General features: G+C 51.8%; 2 protein-coding genes across 2 annotated transcripts; one reads left to right on the top strand and one right to left on the bottom strand.

The window, feature by feature from the left end:
• The first annotated feature begins 2,418 nt into the window (after positions 1-2,418).
• IDI1 (isopentenyl-diphosphate delta isomerase 1) lies at positions 2,419-6,200 on the top strand. The gene is made up of 5 exons (XM_039870974.1): positions 2,419-2,575; positions 3,533-3,705; positions 4,282-4,374; positions 4,816-4,946; positions 5,654-6,200. The coding sequence occupies exons 2-5, from the start codon at positions 3,561-3,563 to the stop codon at positions 5,969-5,971; spliced, it is 687 nt and encodes a 228-aa protein (XP_039726908.1). The 5' UTR covers positions 2,419-2,575; positions 3,533-3,560; the 3' UTR covers positions 5,972-6,200.
• Positions 6,201-10,437: 4,237 nt separating this feature from the next.
• GTPBP4 (GTP binding protein 4) lies at positions 10,438-27,000 on the bottom strand. Its single transcript, XM_039870966.1, has 17 exons — positions 26,848-27,000; positions 25,963-26,133; positions 23,401-23,504; positions 23,184-23,320; positions 21,811-21,911; positions 20,691-20,783; positions 19,891-20,082; positions 19,748-19,813; positions 17,719-17,808; positions 16,869-16,979; positions 15,457-15,534; positions 15,121-15,172; positions 14,531-14,631; positions 13,309-13,506; positions 12,254-12,319; positions 11,825-11,968; positions 10,438-11,138 (listed from the first exon to the last, which is right to left on the bottom strand). The coding sequence occupies exons 1-17, from the start codon at positions 26,893-26,895 to the stop codon at positions 10,986-10,988; spliced, it is 1,905 nt and encodes a 634-aa protein (XP_039726900.1). The 5' UTR covers positions 26,896-27,000; the 3' UTR covers positions 10,438-10,985.
• Positions 27,001-27,025: the final 25 nt, after the last annotated feature.

Here is a 27,025-nt window from a genome sequence, read left to right as displayed (position 1 = left end):
GATAGCTTAGTGAACTGCAGTACCGTCTGCAGTTGACTCACATGGTAGTATGTGGTTTTATTTTGCAACCCAGCACCCAGTTTGGGATGAAACACTGTTAATTGAGGTAATATGTATCTTTGATATATTTAGGGTTCTGCAAAGGCCACTCTAAATGAGTGCATAATGAGGTATCATAAAACTAAGAAGGGAAAGGAATCACCACTTGGAGGGCCTGTTGTGTGCCAGACACTCGCAATGTTGGGTAACTTGTGAAATCCTCAGGACGATTTTATAAAGTAGAAATTATTCTAAATTGAATTGTAACCAAACATGAGAATGTTAAAATAACTTCAAAATTTAAAAAGGTAACATGCAGTGGAGCAAAGACTAGATCAAAACTCAGGTCTGCATGAAAGCCCACCTTTCTACCACGTATCCCTCTGATAGATAGGGCTATTGTAACAAAACGCCACTAGCTAGGTGGCTTACGCAACAGAAATGTATTTGAAGTCCAAGGTCAAGGTGTCGTCAGAGCTGGTTCCTTCTGGGCTGTCAGGGAGAATATTCCATATCTCCCTTAGCTGCTGGTGGCTTGCCAGCGATCTGGCATGACTCGGCTTGTGGCAGCCGCAGCGTATCTTCATGTGGCATCTCCCTGGGCACGAGTCTGTCCCTTCACTTGGCATTCTCTTCCTAAGATCAAAGTGGGTGAGAGGTCTATCCTGCTCCACTTCGACCTCATCCTAACCACATCAGCAGCACCCCTATTTCCGAATAAGGTCACATTTTGAGGTTCTGGGGGTTAGGACTTCAACACGGGAATTTGAGGGGGACACAATTCAACCCGTCACACACTCACTGTATCCTGAAATAACTCCACGTAATTAAAAACATAACCACAAAGCTAGCCTCAATTGAGAAAGGCTGTGACCCGTCCTACTACCCAATTACACACTTATAGAAATTAGGGGGTACCCATCCCATAAGAAAACTTCCTATTTTGTCACATGCCCATCCATGCAGAAGGCTTGTGATTTACGCCCATCGGGAGGGAAAGAAGCTGAACGTAGTAAAATTCCATTCTGATTGTGATCTGATGTGTAAGCGTGGTTTGCTGGGTATTCAATCCTGTGGTTTGTCAATGATTATTTGGTCTGTGCTTCAAATGCCGAGGTACCGTGCAGGGTTATGAGCTGGTTGACGTGTTGCCTTGTGAGCATTCACAAGTCATTTTTCGTGTGTGTTGCTTACGATACACGTACATAAACTCGTTCTTGAGGAACCCCACATTTAGCACTTCATTCCGATCTCTGCTCAATTATCACCAGCTCAGAAGTGTTCTCCTTATCACTTATTTCTAAATGGCATAGTCCATCACTACCCCTTGACCGTACTTTCCTTTTCTTTATTGGTGATCACCTCTCGACGTTCTTTACTGTTTCACCCATTAGAATGCAAACTACAGAAAAGCAGCAACTTTTCCTGTTTTGTTCACTGCTACATTCCCATGACCTAGAAAAGTACCTGGCACAGTGTACACCCAAAAAGGCTTGCTAAAGGGTGAATATCTGTACTTCTCCTGTGTATACAGACTTATGAATGGCAACGGTCAAGTCTTCCAGGTCCTTTTGGCCTCCAAGTTGATTAGTTCTGTGCGAGAGGGGAACTCAGAAACACACCCGTGGGGTGGGAATGCGATCACCTGAACGGCTGCTCAGTCTCTCCCACTCATTAGGTGGAAGGCAGTCACCTCGCAGCGGCGCGGACCACGGCAGACAGCAGCTGCTCTAGGACGGTTGTGGCTCAGCCGGGAGCTGAGTTAAGCAGCGGGTATAGCAGCAGCTAAACAGCGCCCCAGGACACCGAGGCGCAGATGTGCGTCGGCCCCACTCACCCCGACTATTCTAAGTGGCCACCGTAGCCAGGCTTCCTCCACTGTATCGTCTCGGTGACCAGGCTAAGCCTCGTTTCAATTACATACACTTCGTAATTACTTAAAAACTGAACACGGATTCCGCATAGTCTGAACTCGAGTGTTCCTGACGTTTCGGCCGCCACCTGCTCAGCCCCAGGCAGGGGCAGAAGGCCCCGAAAATGCCTGCGGTCTCGGCCGGCCCCGCCGAACTCCTTGGGAGCGTCCCCGCTCTAGGTCGCGCACAGCTGTGTGACCCACCAGGGGGAGTCGACGACCAGCAGCGGCGTGGCCGGCGCGCGCGGCCCCCGGAGCCGGTCGCAGGGCGGCGGGAACGCCCGGGGGGGGGCACTTCCGGCCGGCGCGCGGGGAAGCGCAGGCGCGTGCGCGGATCCCCGGCGCTCCCGCGGGGACAGGAGCCCGCGAGCCCGCCCCGCGGGTCAGGGGCGCGGCGGGAGCGGCGGCCGTGGGTACCGGGAGCAGGTCCTACAGGCGCGCGAATGCGGCGCCAACGCGCGACCGGGACGTCGCTGCATGCGAGCGCGCGATTGGCCTACGGCCGTGTGGCGCGCTGTGGCGCGGGGACGGCGATTGGGCGCGCGGCGCGGGGCGGAGGCGTGGGCCGGGCCTGCGACAGGTGTTATCGGCGTTGCGGTAGCCGGCGGACAGCGTGCAGCCCAGGTACGGTGGGGCGTCCTGGGACCCCAGGGGGGAGGCGGGCGGCTCCCGGGCACCCCAGGGTCCCGGCGAATCGGCACGGGGCCTCGGCGCGCTGCGGTAGTGTGGGACCCGCGGCGGCCGGTGGACCAAGCCCGGCCCCGCCGCCTGCTTTTGTGTCCTGTGAGCTGCGAACGGGTTTTCATTGATGGTGGTTTCGCGGGGCACCCAAAAGGACATACCTTTCGGGTGTGTGAAAACGGAGTGGAACTTCACTTGACTGCCTGTCGGTGGAGTTTCCTCGAGAGCTGACACACAGCCCGTGGCCGAGCGGGGCGACTGTCCCTGCGCCGGGGACCCCCACAGACGGCGCACTGCGCCTAGGGCGTCCACGGTGGCGTTGGGCGCTGTGCTCTCCGGGTGCCGGGACGCCGCGCTCCCATCTGATCGGCAGCCCGGCTGCGAAAAGTTGGGTTAAATCTTCCTGAGGTGTTGGGGGAAAGGTTCCGCAGTGTTTGGTCCATGAGTGGACCTGGAAAAATGGGTTTTGGCAGAGCTTGGGATGTGGCATAGGAGGGGATGACAATGCATTTGGGGTAGCAATGGTTATCACATAACCCGCGTGTGACACATATGGTTATATGATACGGGTTATGGCGATACAGAAACACTTGTGGAGAAATAGGATGAAAAGTTAGGCCTGGGTCAAGCCATAGATGCACAGACTCAAGAACATGTGCAGAGTGACTGTCAAGTGCAGCACAGTGTCTCACAGGACAAGGATTTGGAGAACCTGGAGTCTGGTAGTTAAGGGAATGGCCATGACAAGGCCAGCGAATGGCCAAAGTGGAGACAGTTCATTTCTTACCCCTCGAAATGGCTGAATTCCTTCCCTGGCTCATGGATTCAGAACTGATTTATGTGTTTATATGACGTCCGAAGAAGTGTGATGTGCATGCCTGTCTTCCCGTTTCCCACCAGTGTTCTAGGACGGATCAGACATCCTGTAATGATGGATGCAGTCAACATCAACCGTCTCGATAAGCAGCAGTTTCGACTCCTGACAGAGATGTGCATTCTTATCGATGAAAATGACAATAAAATTGGGGTTGATACCAAAAAGAATTGTCACCTGAATGCAAACATTGACAAAGGTACTGTGTTAAAATATTCCGTCAGAAGGCGATTTGCCTGACCATTTTAGGGTAGCCGCGACAAGCGCATTGGTGGAGATGTGCGTGTGTTAGTCGCCTTGTATTGATTTGTAGCCCAGTTTCGTGGTGTCCCAGGAAAACCTGGCTTGCCGCTTTCCCCGCCCAACAGCTGATTCTTTCCATTTCGTGCCCTTCACTGAGCTTCAGCATTATTCTGGTTTTACAGTGGAGGGACTAGCCTAATCCTAGCCGAGGGCCACTTGTCAAGTCTGTGATGCATTCTTTCTACTGCATGGACAGAGACGAGTGCCACGCAGGGAGCACACGCTTCCCAGCTTCCTCGGGAGGCTGGCGGCAGCCGAGCTGGCAGCCAGGTCACCATGTCTTTCACCTGGTGGCTGACTCCCTCGCTGGTGTGCCGAAGCTCGTCATGGGCATGCAGGGAGTCGTGAAATCGAAGGCTGCAAAAAAAAGCAGAAATGGCACCAAGTTACGGGGGTTCTGGATCCCAAGTACAGAATCAGGCAAATAATGGGTATTTTAAAACTCAGTTAACAGTGCTGCTTTTGCTTTCAGGACTATTGCATCGAGCTTTTAGCGTCTTCTTATTCAACACCGAAAATAAGCTCCTGCTACAGCAGAGATCGGATGCTAAAGTTACCTTCCCAGGTCAGTGTGCCAGACGCGTGGTGTTTTGTTGGGAACTATAGTTAATTGACTTCGTCACTTGGAACCTTCTGGTTAGCCAAGGTCAAAAAAGAGAATCCTGTGAATGATATAATATCTTATTGTAAAAGTTCATACAATGAGTGCAACCTGGTAACACAGCAGTGAAAGATAAAAACCGCTAGGTGTGTGTCTATGTGTGTATATTCGCATATATTTTAAAAGGCTGTATCTTACATTTTGATCTTTTTTGAGTAAGAAGGCATTGGTAAAGAACATAGCTACACACGTCTGTTTCTCCAGGTGATTACTGGTAGTCTGTTTTCACCGACTTAGAAATCCTCAGCCATTTCACTTATTTCCCCGTTACTTTTAGAGCTTTGGGTTGTGATCTTTTAGAGCTTCTTTGAAGAAGGTAATCTGTGTCTGTGTCAACGTGTCCAGGTTACTTCACCAATAGCTGCTGCAGTCACCCCTTGAACACCCCGTGGGAGCTCGAGGAGAACGGTGCGTTGGGAGTGAGGCGGGCAGCGCAGAGGCGTCTGAAGGACGAGCTGGGGATTCCCATGGAGCAGGTAACCCGGCTGCGACTGCACCTGCAGCCACGCAGCCAGCCAGAAAGCCAGACGTACCTTAAAACGTGTTGCAGTACAATTTTAATCTAGCGTAGGTCTGTGCTTTGCCACCTCTTGAGTTATTGGCCCCAAAAAGCACCTTAAATAAAGATTATTTAAATGTCGATTTCTTGATATGACCTGTCAGAATTTAGCTCTGAAATAAATTGAACTATTAACCAGTCTATGAAGTTGGCTGTTTTATACTAGAACGGGTCTAAGGTGCGTATTTTCTCGTGGAAAACCTTAGGGATATGAATGCAGTTCCAACTGGGTGAATTGAAGTCATCTTTTTTTTTCTATCTGGGAATTATCCCTTTAAATGAGACCTGACTAAATAAAGTATCTCTCATCTAGACAAACGGTTAACATTTTTTTTCTCCAGAAAGGTAATACTAAGATGTGAAGGAAAATGTAGCAATTGTAGTTTGAGTGACTGCTTGTTTTTTAAAATAACTATTTCAATAAGTCAACTTATATTTTTGGTCCTATGGAAAAAGTCTAGAAAGTTGAAACCGTAGTAATATTTCCATATATCATCAGTAGGAAATTAACATTTTAAAAGTCTTAACTCTAAAATTATACTTCTTTTGTTCAAGATATTACTGAAATGTGAGTTAATTTACCTTTCGGTTGATGTTTCTCTTACTGTTTTGTTTTCATCCCAGGTTCCTCCGGAAGAAATTAATTATCTAACACGAATTCACTACAAGGCTCAATCTGACGGCATCTGGGGAGAACATGAAATCGATTACGTTTTGTTGGTGAGGAAGAACGTGACGTTGAACCCTGACCCCAACGAGGTGAAAAGCTATTGCTATGTGTCCAAAGAAGACTTGGAGAAAATGCTGAAACAGGCGGCCAGCGGCGAAGTTCAGATAACCCCGTGGTTCCGCTTGATTGCGGAGGCTTTTCTCTTTAAGTGGTGGGATAACTTGAGTCAGTTGAACCAGTTTGTTGACCATGAGAAAATACATAGAATGTGAAAACAGAGGTGAATGACTAGTCAAGTCCTAAAACATCTCTGTACTTAGTCAACTTGAAATCATTTTTTAAAAATTTGGTTCTTCCTTAACAACTCTCATGGGAAATGGTGGTACTTTACGACCAGAATGTATGTGGAAAAGACAACTGACTCCTTAATTTTGTGTCACACACGCCATACAGATGCACTGCTGTTTGTAAAAGACATTTATTGTAAAAAAAGAAAACAAACGTTAACCGTCTAAACACACACACACACACACACAATAATACACACACACACACACACACATACCACGGGGGTCCTAACAAATTTGAATGAGTGACACTCTTCATTTACAATATGTTGAGATAAACATTTTCAGGACATTGTAGGGCACTTTGCTGATTGTCAGGTGCTTTACATATCATTAAACTTTTGTCATTTGTCCGGGTAAATGTGCACCAGAAGCTACTTGCTTAGCTACTTCAAAGCAGTTTAAATGAACTTTCCATATTGAGATTAAGCGAGGGGGCAGGTTCAGGTAATCAGTGGTGTACGTCCGGATTGCTGTCAGTCTGTGCTAAGAATTCAGGGACACACGGGCTATTTGTAAAATCCGACTCAGCCGTGCACCGCAACACAGCATCTTGTCGTTGGCACTGTTGACACTCTGGCTGGCTGGTTCTTCGTTGTAGGGTTCACCTGTGCACCAGCACGTCTGACAGCATCCCTGGGATCTACCACTAAATGGCATTACCGCCCGTCCCCATCACAGTCACAAGGATACCAGATGCCAAACATCTGCTGGAAGGCAAAGTTGCCCCAGCTGAGAACCCGCTCTACAAAGTCTTGGGGGAAAATTAACCAAGGCTAATGTTCATGTCGAGTGGAACTGGTGGAGTCTGTGTATTAATATTTAAATTGTATTTTGGTTGATGCACTTTCTGAAATTCTTGGCCGTAGAGTTCTCAAATTTTAAATCTCAAGATAGCTTCATTTTTCTTTAATGTTATAATAATGAAAAATAATTTGTTTCTTACAAGCTAAATGTGGTATGAATGAATTCACTGGAAGACTGCATTTCTTAAGTGAAAGTTTTATAATTTTATGAGATTGTTACAAGCATTGATTTTGCAGAAAAAAAAATTAAAAATTGCATTTTAATACTGTCGTGTAGTTTGTTACAATTATAATACAGTAATAGGTTAACATGTCTATCTTAAAAATAAATGCCTTGGAGCTTCAAAATGCATTTGTAACATTGTTTCTAATTCCCATTTCCTTGGAGGTTCAGGCTGAAAGCCACACATGACTGCTGCTCAGCAGGACCGTGGCTATCAGCTGTGGCCTGGACGGTGGGGCCCGAGGCCAGCTTGCGTTAGAGCTTGCTGCAGCATCCCTGGAGGAACCCTGACCCACTGAGCTCGGCACTGTCACCGTGCTCAAGCCAGCTGACATTTGAGAAACAAGTCCCGGAAGGGCCAGAGGCAGCCTTTACTGTGTGATCCCAACACCGAATTACCCAGAGGACTAGAGCATCTGAGCACACCGGGATGGGGGAGGGCACAGCACCCCCTCACTGGCCCTTGAGGATGATCAGGCACCACTGCAGGGAGGGCCGTGGGCACCCGGAGCATGAGCAGGCCCCGGTGCGCCTCGTGGCAGAAGAAAGCGTCCCACCATCGGCTCCCTGGGGGACGTGTGCACCCTGTGTGTTTGTGGGTGCCGGCCCCCACAGATGGCTGTGTGGAGGATCCCTCTTCCTCACCCTGAACCCGCGCTTGCCACATCCCATAGAGGATGTGGGTGCAGAGCCCCGACGACTGGGTCTCCGCGTTACAACCTCACCCACTATCAGCTACACGCTTCAGACCCAGATTGAACTCTCCACGGACTTCCATTTGGCCCTTGTGAGGACGCTGCTATGTGAGTGAACGGGCCCCCACACTCGGGGCCCCTCCCGCTGCTGCATCCCCCGAAAGCCCCTTCCCTCTCACACTCGCGTCTGCTTAGGACATTGCTGATCGAGTCCACCACTGCTGCCGCCCAGGTCAGGCCACCCTGGCACCACCCGACTAGGTGGCCGCTGCCACACTCGCCTGTCTGCTGATAATCCAGCAGCTGGAGTGCTTGTGACACCTCACCCCACCGTGCTGCGTCTCCTGGTCGTTTCTCCACTTCACACCCAGAATGGTGCTGAATTCACTTGCTGCCTGTCCCACCCACCCAGGCTGAGTTCCCTGAGGCGGCATGGATTATTTCTTTCAAAGTTTCATTTTGAAAAACGTCAGAACTACAGAACACCACGAGCTCAGTGCAGTGAGCGCCCGTGGGCACGCCCGTGGCACAGGCTGCCTACCGAGCAGGCCGGCACACGCAGCCGACATGCTCACGGCCCAGTGCACACCCGACTCTTGGCCCCGTCACTTCAGCGCACTCCTGGGGGCGTGTGCTACAGCACAAAAGGACACCCACACACATGGCACTTCCATTTAGAACTGTTCCAATGTCCCCATTTCCCAATACTGACTTTCATTGAGTCCTCCCCAACCTCCCCCAGACGGAGGCAAGGATCACCTGCATGTCACAACCCGCTCCGTCAGTCCCCAGGCTGTCCCCTGGATGCCGATGCCCACTCCACATCAATTATTGTACAAAATGCTCCATTTAACAGTTTCCCATGACACGGCTCGAATGAGTTTTGGCCAGAACATCGCACAAGTCATGTGCCCTCGGGCCTCCGCACCTGGGGGCACAAGACAACCTGTCAGTGCCCGCCTTAGCCCCCACAGTTCGCATGCGTCTGCCAGACTTCTCTATAATAAAAGGTATTTCCCCCGGGGATTAAGAAATAATTCGTAGAGCGATACCTTAGCAAGGACGGCATATTCCACACCCAGAGCATGAGCTCAGATTCAACTGTAATTTGCTTTTAAATTGAAAACGACAGAACATGTAATGCACCACTTTCTTTGAAGTTGTTTTTAATTCTGGGATAATTTCGCTTAATCTGGGAGATAATTTGCCCTAAGGCCTCCCAGTATTGACAGATTGAGCCATATTTTAGGGTGGAGAAAAGTGCACTCCGGGAGGCTAACCTTATCAAGTCATTAGTTCCATTAGGATTCATATCACAACTTACAGAGGAACAAGTATACGTTCTATCACTTTCAAGTACGTGGAGGCAATAATGACTCCTCATGGAGTCAGCTCATCGTGGTCTCAACCTTCATTTCCCGTTACGAGCGATGCCGAGTGTCCTTTCATGAGCGTGGCCATCTGCATCTCTTTGGAGAATTGTCTATTCAGATCTTTTGCCCATTTTTTAACAGGTATTTTTTGTCACAATTGACTTACAGGAGTTCCTCTTATATTCTGGGTATTAATCTCATATAGATATTCGCAAATATTTTCTCCCATTCTCTAATTGGTTTTGTCACTGATTACTTCCTTTGATGAGCAGAGATGTTTGATAAGGTCCCATCGATCTTTTGCTTTTGTCAGCTGTACTTCCCAGCTCTAGATTTCAGTGCCTTTTGTTTTCCCTCTATTGACGTTGCTATTTTGTACATAACTGCTTTCCATGTCATCTTCCTTTAGCTCTTAGAACATAAGACAGCTGCTTTAAAGTCTTTGTCTAGTAAGTCCACCAGCTGGTCTTTCTGGGGGACCATTTCGGTTTATTTTTCCCTTTAATGGGCCATACTTTCCTATTTATTTGTAGGCCTTGTGATTCCTTTTGTTGCTGAAAACTGGACATTTGAATCACGTACCATGGTAATTCTGTAGATCAGACTCCCCCCTTCCCCAGGGAGGACTTCTTTTGGGGATTGTTGTAGGCCATATCTATGCCGGCCTGCAGTAAAAATGTAAGGTCCTCCTGATTCTTTTATGATTGTGCCTTTCGCCAGGCTTGAGTGCGTTCTAAATTCCCCTGTACACAAAGCTGCTCTTTAAAGTCCCAATCCTCAAATGTCTGGCCCCCAAAAGAGGCAAAAAAAGGAAAGATGCAAGGGGGAATAAAAGGCACTGGCCCTTTAAATTTCCCGAATCTGATTCAGCTTACGAATCGCAAGCAAGGGTCCCCCTCTGTCGTCAGGAGCAACCATCAGCAACCAGTACGCAGAAGCCCAATGTCTGGGGGACACGCCCTTGGTTCCCACTGTGCTCGGGGTGCACTGGCACACACCTCACAGTGACTCCCACTTAAAACGATTAAGAACAGACCCCCGGAGGTGCTCCTGTGACAGAGCTGGGTGCTTGTGTGTTCACGGAACACGTGTGAAGCTCAGCAATGGACCGCAGGGCAGGAGATGCCCACACTCGGCTGCCGGAGCGCCTCGGGCCACCTGTCATCCCATGGAGAAGTGTTTCTACTTTTAAGACAGAATCGTTTTTTTCCTCCTTTCTCGTTTGGCCAAATGGACAGCAATCTGTAGCCACACCAGAAAAAAAAAAACAAAAACACCTAAATGATCGAAATTATTTTCTTTTAGAAGTTTATTTTGGACGACTGGCTGAAGACAGATTACAATGGTACCTGGTAGGGGAGGAGTGGGGGAGCACTCAGTGCCGGCATTCTAACACCAAGCCGCGCTCGCCCCGGGTCTGCGGGGCAGGGCCGGCAGCCGCTGCCACTGCCGCTGTTCACAAGTGCAGATGTTTTCTCTGCAGGAAAGGACTATTCACACGCACTGACCAAACCGAAGTGCCCTCTTCCCAAAGAGAAGATTTCTCTCCCTCACCAACGGCAGTCACAGCAATAAATCTTTTCAGTTCTGCAAAGCTGATGCAACCAAAGCCCCTCATTAAGTGCAGAAACCAGCGTCTCCTCCGCATACTTGCAGTGCCACGCAGAGGTGGACGTCCCCACGCTCGCACAGGTGAGGGGTGTGCACGGCTTTCAGGAAAGCAACAGGGCTTTCGGCTACTTCCTGCTGTTCAGTTTCCGGGTCCTGACGCCAGTTTCAGGAGCCATCTTACTCAGGAACAAGAAGCCGCAGTCTCACTCACTGGTCCGGCTGCAATGGACACTATCTCCTGTCCTTTTTACCGGCTTTCCTCTTCCCAGAGAGTAAGTGCTTGGGCTTCATGTCGAACACGTGCCTGTCTGCCTCCCCCTTCCTCCCCGAGCGGTTCATCTGCTTCTGCGCTTTCTTCATCATAGTCTTGGTTTTCCTCACCATCTGCAAGGGAGAACAACACAGAGCACGCTGGCTACCGAAGCCACATCCCCCGTGCGCTCTCGTCACCCGTCCACCGGCCAACGGTCAAGGTCGGCTGCGAAGGGAAACCCGCGTAAGGCCTCCTCGCCGTTCCCCCTCGGACCCACCAGCGTCTGCAGGAACTCAGCCTGTGCGGGCGAAGGCGGCGGGAGGAGCACGCACGCCAGCTCCATGCCTACCAGACAGGCACGTCGACCAGAAGGTCAGAGCACACCTGGTCCGACTCCCTCGTGGACAAACGCACAAACTCAGACACAGACCCATGACGCCGCTCACGTCTGACCAGCGGCAAAGCCCACTCAAAAACCCAGCTTTCTAGGTGGGGATGGGCTGCCACGGAACAGACCACCTGCCACCTTGCCTGCGGACTCTCTCCTCTCCTGCACTTTCGAAATGCTCAAACTGACAACTTTTGTGTTTACTTAACAGTTTCAGCACGAGCAACTGCACACCCAAAGTGCCTCGTCCAAAAGAAGGACCAAGATGGCTCTCCGGGACACTTCCCTGCACAGCTCCGCGTCGCTGAGGGCTCCAGGCCGGTGCCCTGCAGGCCCCGCTCCAACGACAGCTGCACAGCTCTGCCAGGCGCCTTTGAGCAACCAAAAGCGGAGGCCGTCGTGTCACTAATGCACAAAACGGCAACTGACCTTGGCGTCCCGAAGACCAGAGACGTCCCGCGGAGTTCGAGAGCAGCTGCGACTCCGGGCGACGGATGGGGGCGGGACAGAGCCCTCCCGCTTCCTCTTCCTGGTGACACTCCGAGACAGTCTGGCCTGGACTGCATAGTGGGCCTGGAAAGCACGAAGGACACGCTTCAGCAGGAACTGAGTCTGGGGCGCCGCCTTGCCCCCACAGCATGGCCCTTTGAGTCAAACGCCCGACCTGTTCCCCGAGAGGGACCAACACGTTCCGTCCTCAACCAGCCACCTCCAACCACGCTCTCAGGCCAAGAGGCGCCCCAACAGGGCTCTCAGCTCGCCCTCGGCCGCCTGTGATTTACAAGGCCTGAGGCCCTGGGGTCCCTAAGGCACAGCTGCACGCAGCCATGCAAGCACCAGAGAGCACCTCGCACTCACGTTCTCATCACCACCCACGGCGACACCGAGGCTGCGCATCTCATCCTCTAAGGCTTTCCGCTGAACCTGAAAGGCGGGAGAGGACGTTTATTTTAAGCAAAGTCAGTCTGATGAACATTTAAGGAAACAAAACTCAGGGGAAGATGTGCCTTGTAAATGATCCGTGACACACCTCTCACTCTTTTACGGGGGTTCCTGTTTTTGGGCAGTTCATTCCACGCCACGAGAAATAACGTTTATAGGGTAGTTGTCACGTGCAGCGCAGCGCACACCTCATCCTGGATCCTGCGCAACTCCGAGCGGGTTCCCTGGGTGCGCATGAGGCCACAGAGGCTGAGGTCAGGGGACTGCCAGGGGCACACTGAGGCCAGCATTCCTGCACCTGCTGAGAACCACTCACGCGCCATCGCACAAAAAGTGCCAAGCACAGGTGCACCCGTGAGGGGTCTACAGCGCTGTCCCGCTCCTGCCTGCCTCATTGCAATTTAACTGTCTCGTGCATCATCTTCTTTCTTTGGGGACTTGTCCCCAGCCTTTGCCACACCTGTGGTCTGGTGATGACCACTGGACCTAGCCTTTCCTGCTACCCTGATGAGAATGTGAGAGGAAGACCCTACGGAGACAGAGCTGCGAGCTGGCAAGCCCTCAGACCTCACGGGCCCACCTGCAGCTCACGGTCACAGGAACCAACAAACTGCCTTCGTGTATACATGAGATCGGGTTTTTTCCATAAATTACAAACATGAGTTCTGATCAATAAAATAGTTTAAGAACGAGAACGTGCTAACCTATGGCTGGAAATCATAAATTCTGATCTTACTTTGCATAACTGCAGAATGGTTGAATCCAAGAGTTCTAAACTTTGAAAATCAACAAAGGCATGAGAGTCACCATGTAAAAGATGAACTCAACCAACCTTGAAAGTCAACACACTCCAAGAGAACGGGGCGAGCCCCGCGTGTGGCCACACGGGTGGAGATGCTGCACCAGGCGTGACCGCATGGGGACCCGCACGCAGACAGGCGGGGCACCTCACCAAGAGGCGCGAAACTTGCCTTCTTAGCGGTCCGCGGCATTCTGGGTCCCTGTGTGTCCTTCTCTTTGGACTGCAGAATTTTCAGCTTCTTTTTTTCTCTAATTTCTTTCGCCAGCTGTCGGATCTCCCCCATTTCGTCGTCGTCACTCTCAGGCTCACTGTCGTACTCGCCCGCAGCTGCCCTCAGCTCGTCCTCTTTCTCCAACTCCTCTAGTTTCTTTAAAAAGAGTAACGAACCAAACTGATGATGGACAACTCATAAACAAGCGCAGGACCTTCGCACGGAACCAGGTTCCCCGAGCCATCTGCGCCAGTCTCGTACCAGCGTCCCGGGAGTCTCCCCAAGCTAACGCCGTCCCAAACACAAGCTCGCTGGTGGTGCAGTTAAACAGTGACACGTATACGCATCACGACCCAGCAGCCCACCTGCTACATCACCACTGCTGTGAAAGCACGTGGTGGGAGGCTGGGGAGGGCACCGCCAGGCAGGTCGCAGGCCACCGTGAACCCACACTGAGGACACAGCGTTGCACAGGAAGAGAAGCAAGAAACACAACTGAACAGTTGAAAGCAGAGTAACACGACCTCTCACGCGTGGGAGGCCAGATGCAGGAGGCCATGGGGAAGAGGTGGGGAGTAGAAGCCTAAATGCAGGAAGAGCGGCGAGAACGTAAATCAGACCGCAGAGAACTCGGCCTGTCCAAAGCGGGCACCTGGAAACAGAGAGTGGAGGAGGCTGACGCCAAGGCTCCCTCCCCAGACACCAGAAGTCAGAGCGTAAACAACTCCATGTGGGACAGCGGCGGGGACAGAAAACGGAGGTGGACGTGTCTGTTACAAAGTTCTACTTCTCACAAGGCTTGGCTGAGCAATGATAGGACAACGCTACAGGAAGACACACGGTTTTTGTTTTTTAAAGATGAAAAAAACGTGTAGATATTCATGCTAGGAAAAAACAGGAGAGGACCAAAACAGGAGGGAGATGCCACATCCAGCCATAGCCTGTCGACAAGAAGGACCTGTGTGAGGACAGCGCCCACCCACAGGCTTTGCGTCCGAGCCGCAGAGGGCAGGAGAGCGGGTGGCTTGCAGTGTGGAGCCTCCGGGACCCCCAGGCAGGAGCGGGGTAACGGAGGCAGGGAGGCTCGGTGGGTATAAAAGGAACGAGGGTGACAGATGCAGGTGAGCCAAAAGTTGGCTTCCATTCCCTAGTGGCCATATCAAGAACAAGACCCACAAACCTGCATGATGTCGGGGTCGATGAAATCGGCAACGTTATGGCCTTCCCAGATCTCAGGTATTTTATCGTATTTCTCGGACAAATTCATTATGTCCCAGTACTCTAAAATTAAAAAAAAAAAGTTACGTCTGTAGCCATTTTCAACATCTTCAAGCACCACGAGCCAAAACAAGTCATGGCTTATGCGAGTCGCGCCGCCCAGTAAAGACAGCGGAGCATTTGTATCTGACCCTGCGTGAGCGAGGCACGTGCTCATGAACCAGTCCAGACGCCCCACGGTCTATCAGCACCACGCGACGAAGCGACCCCAGGAGGAGAGGAACATCGAAAGGCGCACTCGAAGCGAAAAGGCACGAACAGCAGCCCGTGGTCAGGATCGACCTGCTCCACATCTGCGTGCTACGGAAGCCGCGGACTGCCCCTCATCCAATAAGACAGCAAACCTCAGGGCGGGGGGCCTGGACCCCGCCAGCACGGGACCTCGCCCCCTAAGGAACTGGCAGGACGCGGGGCAGCAGAGCCCAGCCAGCCCCTCACAGTGAGACACTGTGCAACGAGCGTTTCACAGCAGCTATGACACGCGGCCCTTACTCTGAAGATCCAGCACGTAATCGTCTCCCAGTTCCAGTTCAATATCTCGTTCCTGCAACAAAAAACACGACAATCACGGTCGCAGCTTGACCTTGCAGAGCCCCGCCCCTCTGCCATAACCTCTCCGACCTGAAGGCCAACCTTCCCCCGCCACTTCTGGCAGCAGAGCCATCCTAACCCCTGCTGACCCCTGGAGGGACACACCCACGAGGCAGGGACCTTTCACAGCCCTGTCCTCAGAGCTTACAGCGTGGACACCAGGCGCTAAGTCCCCAGCCCTCACGCGCACAGCCCCCGCCCTCCACAAGTGAACTCGTGAGGATGACAGGAACCCACCCTCTTCCTCCGCGGCTCCCCGGTCTCCATTCTCTTCCTGCGTGCCACCACTCCCTCCGGGATGAAAGGGGGCCTCTCCTGAGAAGACAGTATGGAAGTGTTCAAGTAAAACGCCTTGCTGCAGCACAGAAACGAAGCACTAGAAGCAAACTCTCCATCTGCAGAGGAAATGTAAAACCACGCCCAGACCACCGACATGCCAGCAGATGATTAGGGGGATGGCGGAGGGTGTGGAAGTTGGGCAGGCCCCACGAGCCGGCTCTAAAGTTCACTTAGAAGATGTGAACATCACGATTGCTGAGAACATTGACAGAGAAAACCATACGGGAGAACAGAGCAGCTCCCTGAGTAAGAAAGACCTAAACCTGTGACAGATGACGAGCCAGCGGAAAACAGAGCCTAGTACCTACTTCCATCCGCTTCCTGGAACAAAATAAACCCGAAACTTGAGTCAAAGTTGACTCAAAACAGGTAAAATTAAAAAAAAAATTTAAACCATTGAAATACAGAAGAAATATTTCTGGAATGGACAGTAGACATCTCTATGCATGACGCAAAGCCCAGCGGCCATAGAAAAAATACCAACGCGTGCTAATCGTTTAAAAATATATTTTAAGGCTAAAAAAATTCCTCTCAAATCAAGAGGCAAATAACGGGAAAAAAAAAGTTTTATAGGACATACAAGATTCTGATTTCCTTAATATAAAAATCAGATGTCAATGTGAAGTGAAAAAACTGAAAAGCTCATTAAGTGCTCCCCGCACTGGTTGTTGAATACATCACAGCTAAAGCACCTTTGCTTAACTGTGGTGTAACGTGGCACAAAGTTACATGCATTTCAGGTATACAAAGTCAGAATCGGATGCTGGCACACGCGACGTAGTGATCACCACTGCGTCTTTAACCACCTTTAATCGACCAGACTGACAGACTCCAACACCCGCCACCAACGGTGCTGGGAGCCATCAGCGCAGTACACCTCGATGGCATTTTCAATGCCACACCTTAAAATTCACTCTACAGATCTATTTTCAAGGAAAAACGAAGAACTGTGTATAAAGATGTCACTTGAGCACTGTCTGTAATGGCAAAAAAACCCCACAAAATTTAATATATTTCTGTGTTTGAAATTTTTTAAAAAATATGCTTTTGTAGCAACGATTTTTCCGGAAAAATGAACAAGACTTAACAGTGCCTCTGGTGTAGTGACGAGAAGGTTCTCATACTCATTTGTCACCTTTTGATTTACGTGGCATGTTTCAGTCTGAGAAAGAAACTCAAGGCCACAAGTGAAACCCGTGTGTGTGTGTGTGTGACTAGACCGGAGGCCCCTGGACGAAGGCACATGCGTGTCCACCATGTTGGCAACGCCACAGTCCCGGGTCTAGGGCTCTCTACAAAGGCCACCTTACCTTGTCATCTCTTTTGTTTGGCACAGCCAAATGCAATCTGTTCAGCACCTCATTCACTTTATTTCCTTTCATTTTGGTTTCAACTCGATGAGCCAAAAGCCTGTCACAAGCCTGAGAAAGTACAAACGTGAGGCACAGAGTCACAAGGCATCCTGTCACACCATCCTGGAGGGACCCAGAACTAGGGTATGTTCCAGAAGTCTGGAACCTGATCCACACTTTTGCTCATTAGTGTCTTCTGGTTGCTAAAAGTCCTAGGGGCTCCCAAGGTCCAGTAAGTCCCCTAGGGCAGACCCAACCCTCCAGGAGGGACGTAACCTCCTTCAAACTCTCCAGAACAGGCAGCACCTGCAGAGCTGCCCGAGCGCTCCCATGTCCCCTCCTGGCCCTGTCTCCCTCCAGTGACCAGCGCTCAGTAGAGGCCCACCCTGGCTCGAGTCACGTCCCACCTCAGGACTTGGGAGCAACTGAGCAGGAGTAAAACCAAATGTATCAGCTGCCTTTTCTTTTTATTTCAGGTAAAAATACCGAAGCGAAAATGTTAGAATCCTGTGACATCCATCAGGACACGCCTCAGGCTGCTCCCACTAACCACTTTTCCTTCCACTTCTGGGCAGGATCCAGAGAGACAGGGACACAGGTGGGAAAGAGAAAGAGCCAGCAGTGGGCGCATCGCACAGGGAGTGCCGTGTGTTCTCAAGGACCCACCCTCGGCAGGGCGAGTGGGACGAGGACAGGCCCCTGCCAGTGCCACTGCCAATGCTCGTGCTGGCAACAGCTGCAGAGAAGCCTGCGTCCTGCGGCTGACGCGCTAATGCCAAAGGAAGACAGAAAAGCACCCGACACCGACCTCTGTTTTCACTTTAATGACCCCTTCCTCTGTCAAGGTGCTGGTCTCCACCACAGGAAATCCTTCAGCCTGCAAATCCGTAAATATTTTCTGGGAATACAAAGAAAAATGACATGCATTATTCCCAGGTCTCTGTAAACAAATCTTACTGCCTCTCCAATGGGCACTGCCGTTTACTTCTTAACTCTTTCAAAAGATGTCTTCCAAAAAGTTTTTTATTTTTCCCCACGTCCTTTGGTGGTTGCTAAAATACAAATAACTGGGAGAATCAACCAGACTACTGCAAGCAAACCAGAAGCTTTCTGGGATATTCTGAGAGATCTTACTCTCCAAAAAGAAACTTGGAAGATCAAGAAATGAATTTTTTTTAAAGAACGTTTCAAACTGACTTTTTATAACACATCTGGTCTCCATACCGATGAGAACTCCTTCGAGAACATCACGGAGACGTCTATGTGTCCAGCGCCTTATAAACCGCCACACTCCAAGAGAAGGGACCTCGCCGTGCACCGCCACCAGCCGCGGCCGCGACCGCGACCACGACCAGACACAGGCGACCGGTCTCATCTGTTTAGCTGCCCTGGAAAGGGCCGTTTCCCCACTACAGGGTCCACCCCGCAGGTCAGACCCCTTCCTACAAAGAGCACTGGTCCTGGGGACGCCGGGTTGGAGAGCCAGTGCCACCACAGACTGGCAGGGGACCCGAGTAAGACGCTCCCTGCACCTGCCTGAGCACGAGGTGACAGCATCCACATCTGATGGGGTGGCAGCCAACATGTAGCTCCAACAAAGCCAGAGCACTGGGAAATACAGGCTCCACGATGGCGCCACCCAGACAACATCGCCACAGCGCTCACTACCCCTTGGGTCCCTGCCCAACGTCACTATGAACAGCCCGAGGGCGCCGCTGCTACTATCGCGTCCAGAGAGGTGGCCCCCCCGGCACACAGCCAGGCGGTAAGGCCGGATTCGAGCCCATGGACCTCAGAGCCCGAGCCTCCACGTGACAGTCCCTTGGCCTTCCTGGTGCCCTATTGTCCCCTCCTCCACCCTCCAGCACTTTTAACCCAAAAAACGGAGATTACTCAAGAGGTACCTGGTCCTCTCTGAGACAAGCGAATCCTAACCAGGCCGCACAGCCCGAAGAAGCTGCAGGGCTGTCTGAAAACCTGAAATGTCATCAAGCCATGAGTGGCGTCCGCATCGCACAGGAGGGCCAGGCAGCAGTGCACCTCCTCAAGACCCTCCTCTGCCTTCTGAGTCTGCTCAGGAGATGCTGCCAGACCGAGCACATCATCCCGCCACAGTGGCTCCCAACCTCCAGCGTGCGCCCAGCACCGGGCGCCGCTCAAGCCCGGGCCACTGGGTCACCGGCCCGTGTGACTTGGTGGGCCCTGCCTCTAGGACACGTCACCACGGGAAGGTAATGCCGACGCTGCTGGTCGGGCCATGGCCTGAGAACTCCCGTGCCAGTGCAAAGTCTGTCACGGCGCCTATCCTGGCAAACACCATTGATGGGGCTGCAGTGTCCACTCTGTCTGCAGAACCAGGGCCCCCACCCCTGCCCCCTGGAGGTGCAGCAGACATGACAGGTGCCGATTCTGAGAAGTGTCAGATACCTGTGCATTCACTCCGTCCCCAGCCCACTCCGCCAGACTGTGCGGAGGCATGTGGGCAACACAGAGTCCCCTGCCACCCCGAAACTTATTCTGAAAGGACTGCCGTGCCCGACTGCCCAGGGCCTGCATGCCCCTTTAGCCCCCAGTGCCAGGACAGCCCCCTCCCATGTGAGCACGTCTCCCAAGGGCTACGTGCGCCAAATGGTCACACGCACGGATGTTTCCAGCCTCTGAACACGCGGCAATCGAGAAGTTTCAGATGCAGCCACTGACACAGTCCTCATAAAGCCAGCTCTGCTAACCCATCAAGGACATGGCCTCAACTGCGACAGGGAAAACCGACGGGCACGACTCTTGCTTCCCAGCTCCATCTGAAACCCGGCAGACAGACTCATGCCGGAGCGACTCACCTGGCTGTCTTCGGGGAGCTCGGCTATCCTCCGCACATCGCACTTGTTGGCCACGACCACGAGAGGCTGGACAAGAACACAGGCAGTGAGGTCGTGGCCGCCTCCCCACAGCAGGCGGGGCTGGGGCACTGCCCGCCACTCACCTTGCCCACGAACAGAGGCCGGATGTTCCGGAAGAGCTCCAGCTGCGCCTGCAGCCCGTGCCCGCACTGCTCGGACACGTCCATCACATACAGCACGGCGGCGCGCAAGTGGGCCAGGGCCGTGATGGCTTGCATCTCGATGGTGTTCCTGTCCTCCAGAGGTTGGTCCAAAATCCCCGGGGTATCTACAACCTGACGTCCAAGCGTCACACTGGCCCACACGGGCTCACACGCCTGCCATCCAGCACAGCCCAGGGCAGGCACGCACCCAAAGCCACCCTGACGAGACCAGCTGACAGACGCAGGCCGCACAGAGCCAAGCCACGAAGGAGAGGAGGGGCACGGCCTGCAGAGCTCGTTAGGGAGCCAGCGAGGCACTGAGCCCATCTGCTCGGCGACGTCACAGAGCAGAGGCCTGGACTCGCTAGCCAGCACGCCCACGGGACAGGCGCTCCTGTGTTGCTTACACAGGTTAAGCTGACCTGTGGGAACAGACTGCTTCATGCTGCTGAAGTTGTTTAGCAAATGCCACTTCTAATGGTGGGTCAGAGATGGTGACGGGGGACTTCCACCAACAGCACCACCATTAACACAATGCAGAGCCTTCCTGGTAGCTGGCTGCCCCCGGGGACCCTAGCAGAGGAATGAGAACCCCCCTTCTGCAACCCCAAGTCTAACCCTCTCCTCGGCCCCCCGACTGGTACACCGACACCCGGACAGACATACTGGGCCCACAGGGCTCAGCCCCACCCTACAAACACCGGGACGTCTGCCATACATTCAGAGGCGAACACTCTCACCTGCCAACGCAGGTACTTATAATCCATGTGTCCGACAAACAGAGACTTGGTCGTAAATGCGTAAGGCTGGACATCCACGTCAGCTCTCGTCACCTGCAACCAATCAAAAAAAAACGTAGGAATTCTACACCTCTCTACCTCTCAAGCAGCATAATCGCAGCTCCATGTTTTGTAAAAGAAACCCCGAGGCGAGCCCGACACCACTGAACTGCGAGGATAGGTGACAACTCACTGCTCACACCGCGGCTCGGGGAGGATCTAAATCCGGTGTCAGAAAGGCAAGGAGGGCTGTCACCAGGAGGACACGGGCCAGCTGCTCCTGTCACCCCTTAAGCCCAGCGGAACTTCCTTTGATGACAGGAATGGCCTACATCTGCACTGTCCATGTGGGGGCTGCTGGCCACACGCTGCCCGATCTCTCGAAATGTGGTCAGTGTAACTGAGAAACTCATTTTTACGCCATTTCAATGTACTTGATTTCAGTGGCACCATCTTGGCCCCACGGCACGGCTGATAAACGTTAGAAACATCAGCTAGGGCACTGCACAGCTTCGGTTTGTCACCGTGTCAGCACGGCTTGGGGACGAAATAAAAACCCACAGATCTGCCTAAAAGCAAAACTGCTCTTGGTAGCAAGTAGCCACACAAACACAATTTGTTTTATTGGCACCTGAGCTGCTGCCAGTTTGAAGTGACGTTTCAAAAGCTGTTTCTACTCTGCTCAGTTCCCTCAAGGTCAGCTGACTGTCCTGAAGCACCGTGTCACTTAAGGAGTGCCCTTGGGTCTCAATGAATAAACTCACACATGTAAAGGGTGGTTTAGCATTCCCACCACGTGGACCAAGCGGTGTATGTGAAAGCTGACAGCGCATTTTCACAAAAATGTACTTAAACATCTTAAATTCTTTAGAAATTTGCACCCAAGAACCAAAAAAATGGTTACTGTGAAAGCAACACGTCTAGTGCGGACGGACCAACCCTCTCTCGAGAATAGGGGGTTTTGAGCCCATAGTGTTTTACCAACTAGAAACTAGCCAACCCCTCTACCGCACATGGCCGGGACGCAGCACTTTGGCCGCAGGTCCTCAGTCACCTGCGTCACCATTGGAGACAGACCGACCTTATTGATGAAGCTGGATTTGCCAACATTCGGGTACCCACACAGAAGCAGGGTTCTCGTGTTCGGATCAATAGTTGGCAGACGGGACAGATGCTGACGCACTGGGAGAAGTTTAAATTAAACGTGCTTAATTCCACAAGACAAACACAGAAACTCTAACCTGCTTGGCTTCATCCCACTCCAGGCTGGTGGTCGTATGGCCCTCACCCCCACATACAGCCCTCATCACAACATAAGCGATGAGGAAGACAATGACCCATCATCAGCTGCAGAGTGCCGTGGCCTACAGGACAGCAGTGCAAGTCCTACCCTCAGCCCCACCGCATGGTTCCTGCCCCACAGGTCTAGGGTGGGGCCCAAAACACATGACTCAGCAGCACCCACGCAGCTTGACTCAGTGATCTGATCACTTGACTCGGTGTTTTTCCGAATGCGGTTTCATGTAGAAACCGCATTCGGAAAAACACCGAGTCAAGTGATCAGATCACGCCTTATCTTCCTGGCCAGACAGAGGGCCGTCTCCACGTGACAACTCCCCTTAAGGCCAGCGTTCCCCAGCCTTTGTGGCACCAGGGACCAGTGCTCCTATAAGAATCTAGTGCCTGACGATCCAAGGCGGAGCTGAGGCGGTGATGCCAGAGCTGGGGAGCAGCTATAAATACAGATGGAGCTTTGCTCGCTCGCCTGCCACTCCCCGCCTGCTGCACAGCCTGGGTCCTAACGGGCCAGGACCTGTACTGGTCTGCATCCCGGGGATTCGGGATCCCTGCTCTGGGAGCCTTGGCTGCAGTGCACACAGCACCAGTGATACCACCGGGCCACCCTGAAGACCAAAGAGCTCGTCCAAGGCACTGGCACAGCAGCCAAGTTTTGATATCTTGTCGCAAATACACGCATGTGAAAAGTCACTGAAATGTTTCAATAAAACCTATCATGTTAATTCAGAAACTGTCCTATTATATAAAACTATCGGGTGACAAAACTGGAGTGGCTGTTTGATGCTATTATATGTTATAAAAACAGCATTTAAAAACTAATTAAAGTCAGTGAAAAAAATCAATGATAGATGAAACTATGGATTATTCTACTTTTAAATATATTTTTGGCATTTTCCCCTGGTTTATGATGTATATGTCTTATCTACTAAAAATGATACACAGATTTTCTTGATAGCACTATTAATTTGTAAATACTGTGTTAACTGCTTTTTCAATAACTGACCTATTAAATTTCTTATAGGTTAGGTTGGAAAAACTAACTTGATCCTCTCCTCTCTAAAAAACAAAACATTTCAAAAATGCATTGTCAACGAGGACCGAGGACCTGAACAGAACACATGCCAGACCGCGCTTCTGCTCACGCACCGCCCGTACCTTGCTCCAGATACTCCAAACTCTGCTTCTGCCTCCTGATCACGGTGCACATCCGCCCCAGGGCAGCGCGCTTCAGCTGCTTGCAGCGGTACAGGGAGTCCCCATACTTCATGAGCCGCACGTAATCTTTGGCAACACTTAAAGAAATGAAAAGAATCACATAAGTTCCTTTCACTGTTGACAATATAAAATATAACGTATCAAGACAATACCTTACTTGTCCACTAAGTTTTTGGCAATGTTTATCTGTCCCAGAGCCAACTTGTAATGGTCTTTGTCATAGAGGATGTTCATCAAATCCGCATAAAAAGGATGAATGTCCTGTAACAGAAAAGCGAGGGGTCAGTCTGGCAATAGTTTTGTCATCCCTCTGTGTAAATGACACTCAATCATTTCCTGGGGAGACAGCGCACACCACTGCCCCATCCCCAGCTCTCCCTCCTGGCCAATAGCTGTCTGTTCTGAGGACACAGGCAGTCACAGGGAAGCCAACCCGGTTGTCACTTCCACCCACCCAGAGCTGTACAGAGAATGCTCCCTTACCTCTTTACAGCAGCTGTCCTCAGACCCAGACAAGGCCACATCCCCATCTGTGCATCGGACCCCACCCCTCACACCTCAACGACTGGGCTGCAGTCCTCCCTCTCCACCTGGCCATTCCCATCAGCCTACAACATGCTGTCATTTCGCCCAAAATCTAAAAACTTGTGACACTCCCTTGAAGCCGCAACCCCTCCTTCCTTTTGCCCGCCTCCTTGGCAATGCCCCAGAGAGGTACCGTGTCCCTCCACCATCCCCGTGAACCCACGCTAGTGGGTTCTAACATGCCATTGGAACAGCTCACACCAATGACCTCCAGCTATCCCTCTATGCCGCAGAGCTCTTCCCACACGACAGCGGGCCAGCCCCTCCTGATGCGTCCACTCCCTGGCATCTGGCCACTCCCCTCTCAGATCCTGTGGCTCACTCGCGCCCCCAGAGCCCCCTTCCCACACTCGCTTCCTGGGGGAGTATGTGTAGGCTCGCACACCTACACATCTCCAAGTCCCGTCCCCCCATCCCCAGGCCAGACACCTCACCTCGTCTCAGATGAACACACACAAATGCTCACATGGTCCTCACAGCGCAGCCCTCCCGCCTCAGGAACAGTGGAGCTGCTGTCCAGGGCCCAGGCCTACTCCACGAGCCGCCTCTCGCCCTTCCAGGCCAAACACTTCTCAACCCCTTCGCCACCTCCAGTCAGCTAAGCCACACACAGACCTGGGCTACCCACCCCCACAGGCCAGGCACCCTCGAGGAGCCAAGTGGCAGGCTCAGTTCCAAAGGCTTCCCCCAAACCCCAGAACTCTAGTCCCCCACTCCCCAGACTGTACCTCCCAGTACTGACCCGGCTCCACCCCTGCGTCCTTTGCACTAGCTCTCCCCAGGGAGCCGCGGGCTCACCACCGTACTTCCTTCAGGCCTCTGTGACAAACCCGCGCAGGCACTCCCTGCCCCCCTTACTCATGTGTGGCACGTCAGGTACCTGCACGTTCACAATCTCCCCCCAGACAAGGACAGGGACTTCTTTTACTACTGCTGTGTTCTAGTCCCTAGAACAGTACCCGAGACATGGCAATCACTCCACGAATAGCTTACTCCAACCCTCTACTCTAAAATGATCTTCAGATGACACTAAAAAAACCTAAAACAGGAATAGAATGCTCATAAATTCGAACCTGTAACATATACAAAATGAAAATGCCAAACGTGAAAAATATAAAACTCATGACCACACAAATTCACTATTAATTAGATCAGAATGTGCTTCCTACTATCGAATTAGTTTAGAACAGTCTCATTCTTGGGTCTCTTTCAGCCTTTCCCATGGACCCTCCATTTCCCAACAAAGGATCGGCCCATTCAACATGCATCTACTGGGCGCCTGTATCAGGTCCCAGAGAGAGAACATGTGCCTGTCCACTGGCAGAAACTTTTGCTTTCTAAACACATCTGTATTTTTCTTTGAGTAAGCCGTCGTTATCTTTTTAAATACAAAAGAAATTCTTGTCACATAAATCAACCTCTTCTCTCTCCTTCACCGATATGCAAGGATGACTTTGGGGCACTGGCAGTTTAGATTCTCACTGCCTGCTAGCCCCATGTCCTTCACCACCGCGTGACTCTACACAGGGACCCCACAGGCAGTGTCCAGCTAGCTTTCTACAGCAGCTAAATAAATGGGAAAAATGCACTATGCAGCAATACCGAGTTCAACCTGCCTGGCTTAACGGAGAAGTCAGAGCATTCCCCACGTGATTTCTTCTCACCAATGAAGAAGGCGACCAGTGCTGAACTGACCGTCATCGGCTGATGAACCAACTAGTCCATAAACAACAGCAGACTTCAGGCTACTGACCCAACTTGGGCAGGAAAAGGAGCTTTGAGAAGAGGAAGGTGAGGAAGCCACACAAGGTGACAAGCCACCAGGGCCTGGGCCTGGATCCGGTCACAGCCTGGAGAACTTGGGTTGGCCCGTGCAAGCTGAGGCTGCAGAGCTTCCAGAGGCAGCTCTGTGACCCCTTAGATGGGGCTGGGTTGGGGGAAAGGAAGAACGTAAGGAATCAAAAACCCTACGTTCCATTCCCAGCTTTGCCACTAACTCACTAAGTGAACTTTGACGAGTCAGTTATCTCCTGTCTCCTTGACTATCTGTCAGATGAGTAGACCCAACTGGTAAACACCAGTTATCTGAAGGTTCACATTTACATAACCATCTGTGGCCCCCAGAGTCACTTACGTCCAATTTGGGGAAATCTGTTAGAATCTGTGACAGTCTGTCATGGTAATTCTGTTGAGTGAATTTGACTTTTCTCATGTAAAAATGTCTAATGCGATGGATCTGGTAATGTTTATGAATAACTGTTGGAGTCTTCCTTTGAGTCTTCGATAATGTCAGGTCAATAAAGTCCTGCAATTAAAAAACATGAGGCAGAGTTACACCAAAAAGTCTACTTTTCATTGACTTATTTGAAACCTTCCGCCAGGCGGAAGGTTATTCTAGATGTTACTAGACTAACATCTAAGAACACTATAAATGGCTGTTGAAACAAATTTTATCCCAAACTTCCTTTTATCTTAATTTCCAAATACTTTTGAAACTTAAGTAGTCATACAACTGAAGCTTAGATCAGAAAAAAATACTTAAAAGAGACAGAACCCTACAATCCCAATTTGTGCATCTCTGACTTTGAAAGTGCATGAAACAATGGGTAAAACTAAAACCCAGTTTACAATTCCCTAGGGTACGTAAGGTGCTGGAGGACAGCAGAGCTGTGCGCGGACCCCCTGCAGACGGACCAGCGGTCAGAGGCCCACAGGACCGTCAGCGCCGGGAGGGGCCCGACGTCCGGCCTGGGGTCTCCACCTCCTCCGTCCACCAGCTTCTGTGAACTCCCAAGGGGCCGGTTCCAACGGTACTTGAGACCCGAAGTTTCCCCCGACTCCCTTCCTCTTCTCGGGGCGGGACCCGTGTCGTCTGGGGGGACCCTAACCTGAGGCGCGTCCCCGCCGCTCTGGGGCACCGCCGGCCCCGGGGGGCCCTAATCCCCAGAGGACGTGGCCTTGGCGGCGGAGCCAGGCGGGGCCGAGGAGGAAGGCGAGAGCGAAGGCCCCCGGCGCCTACCTTGGCGGAGGGCACCACCGTGATCTTCTTGAAGTTGTAGTGCGCCATGCCGGCGGTCGGCCACGAGGGACGAAAGCCAGTGAGCGGAACCTCCCGCGGAGGGCGGGGCGGGATTTCCGCTCGATAGCGTCACTTCCGGGCGCTCCCTGCGCCTCCCTCGCACGCCTCAGCCTCGCAC

This window comes from Pteropus medius, unplaced genomic scaffold (genome assembly GCF_902729225.1).
Source record: "Pteropus medius unplaced genomic scaffold, Ma_sr-lr_union100, whole genome shotgun sequence".
NCBI lineage: Eukaryota > Metazoa > Chordata > Mammalia > Chiroptera > Pteropodidae > Pteropus > Pteropus medius.
The sequence above is the reverse complement of the archived record's forward strand: the minus strand, read 5'-3'. Positions and strand labels throughout refer to the sequence as shown.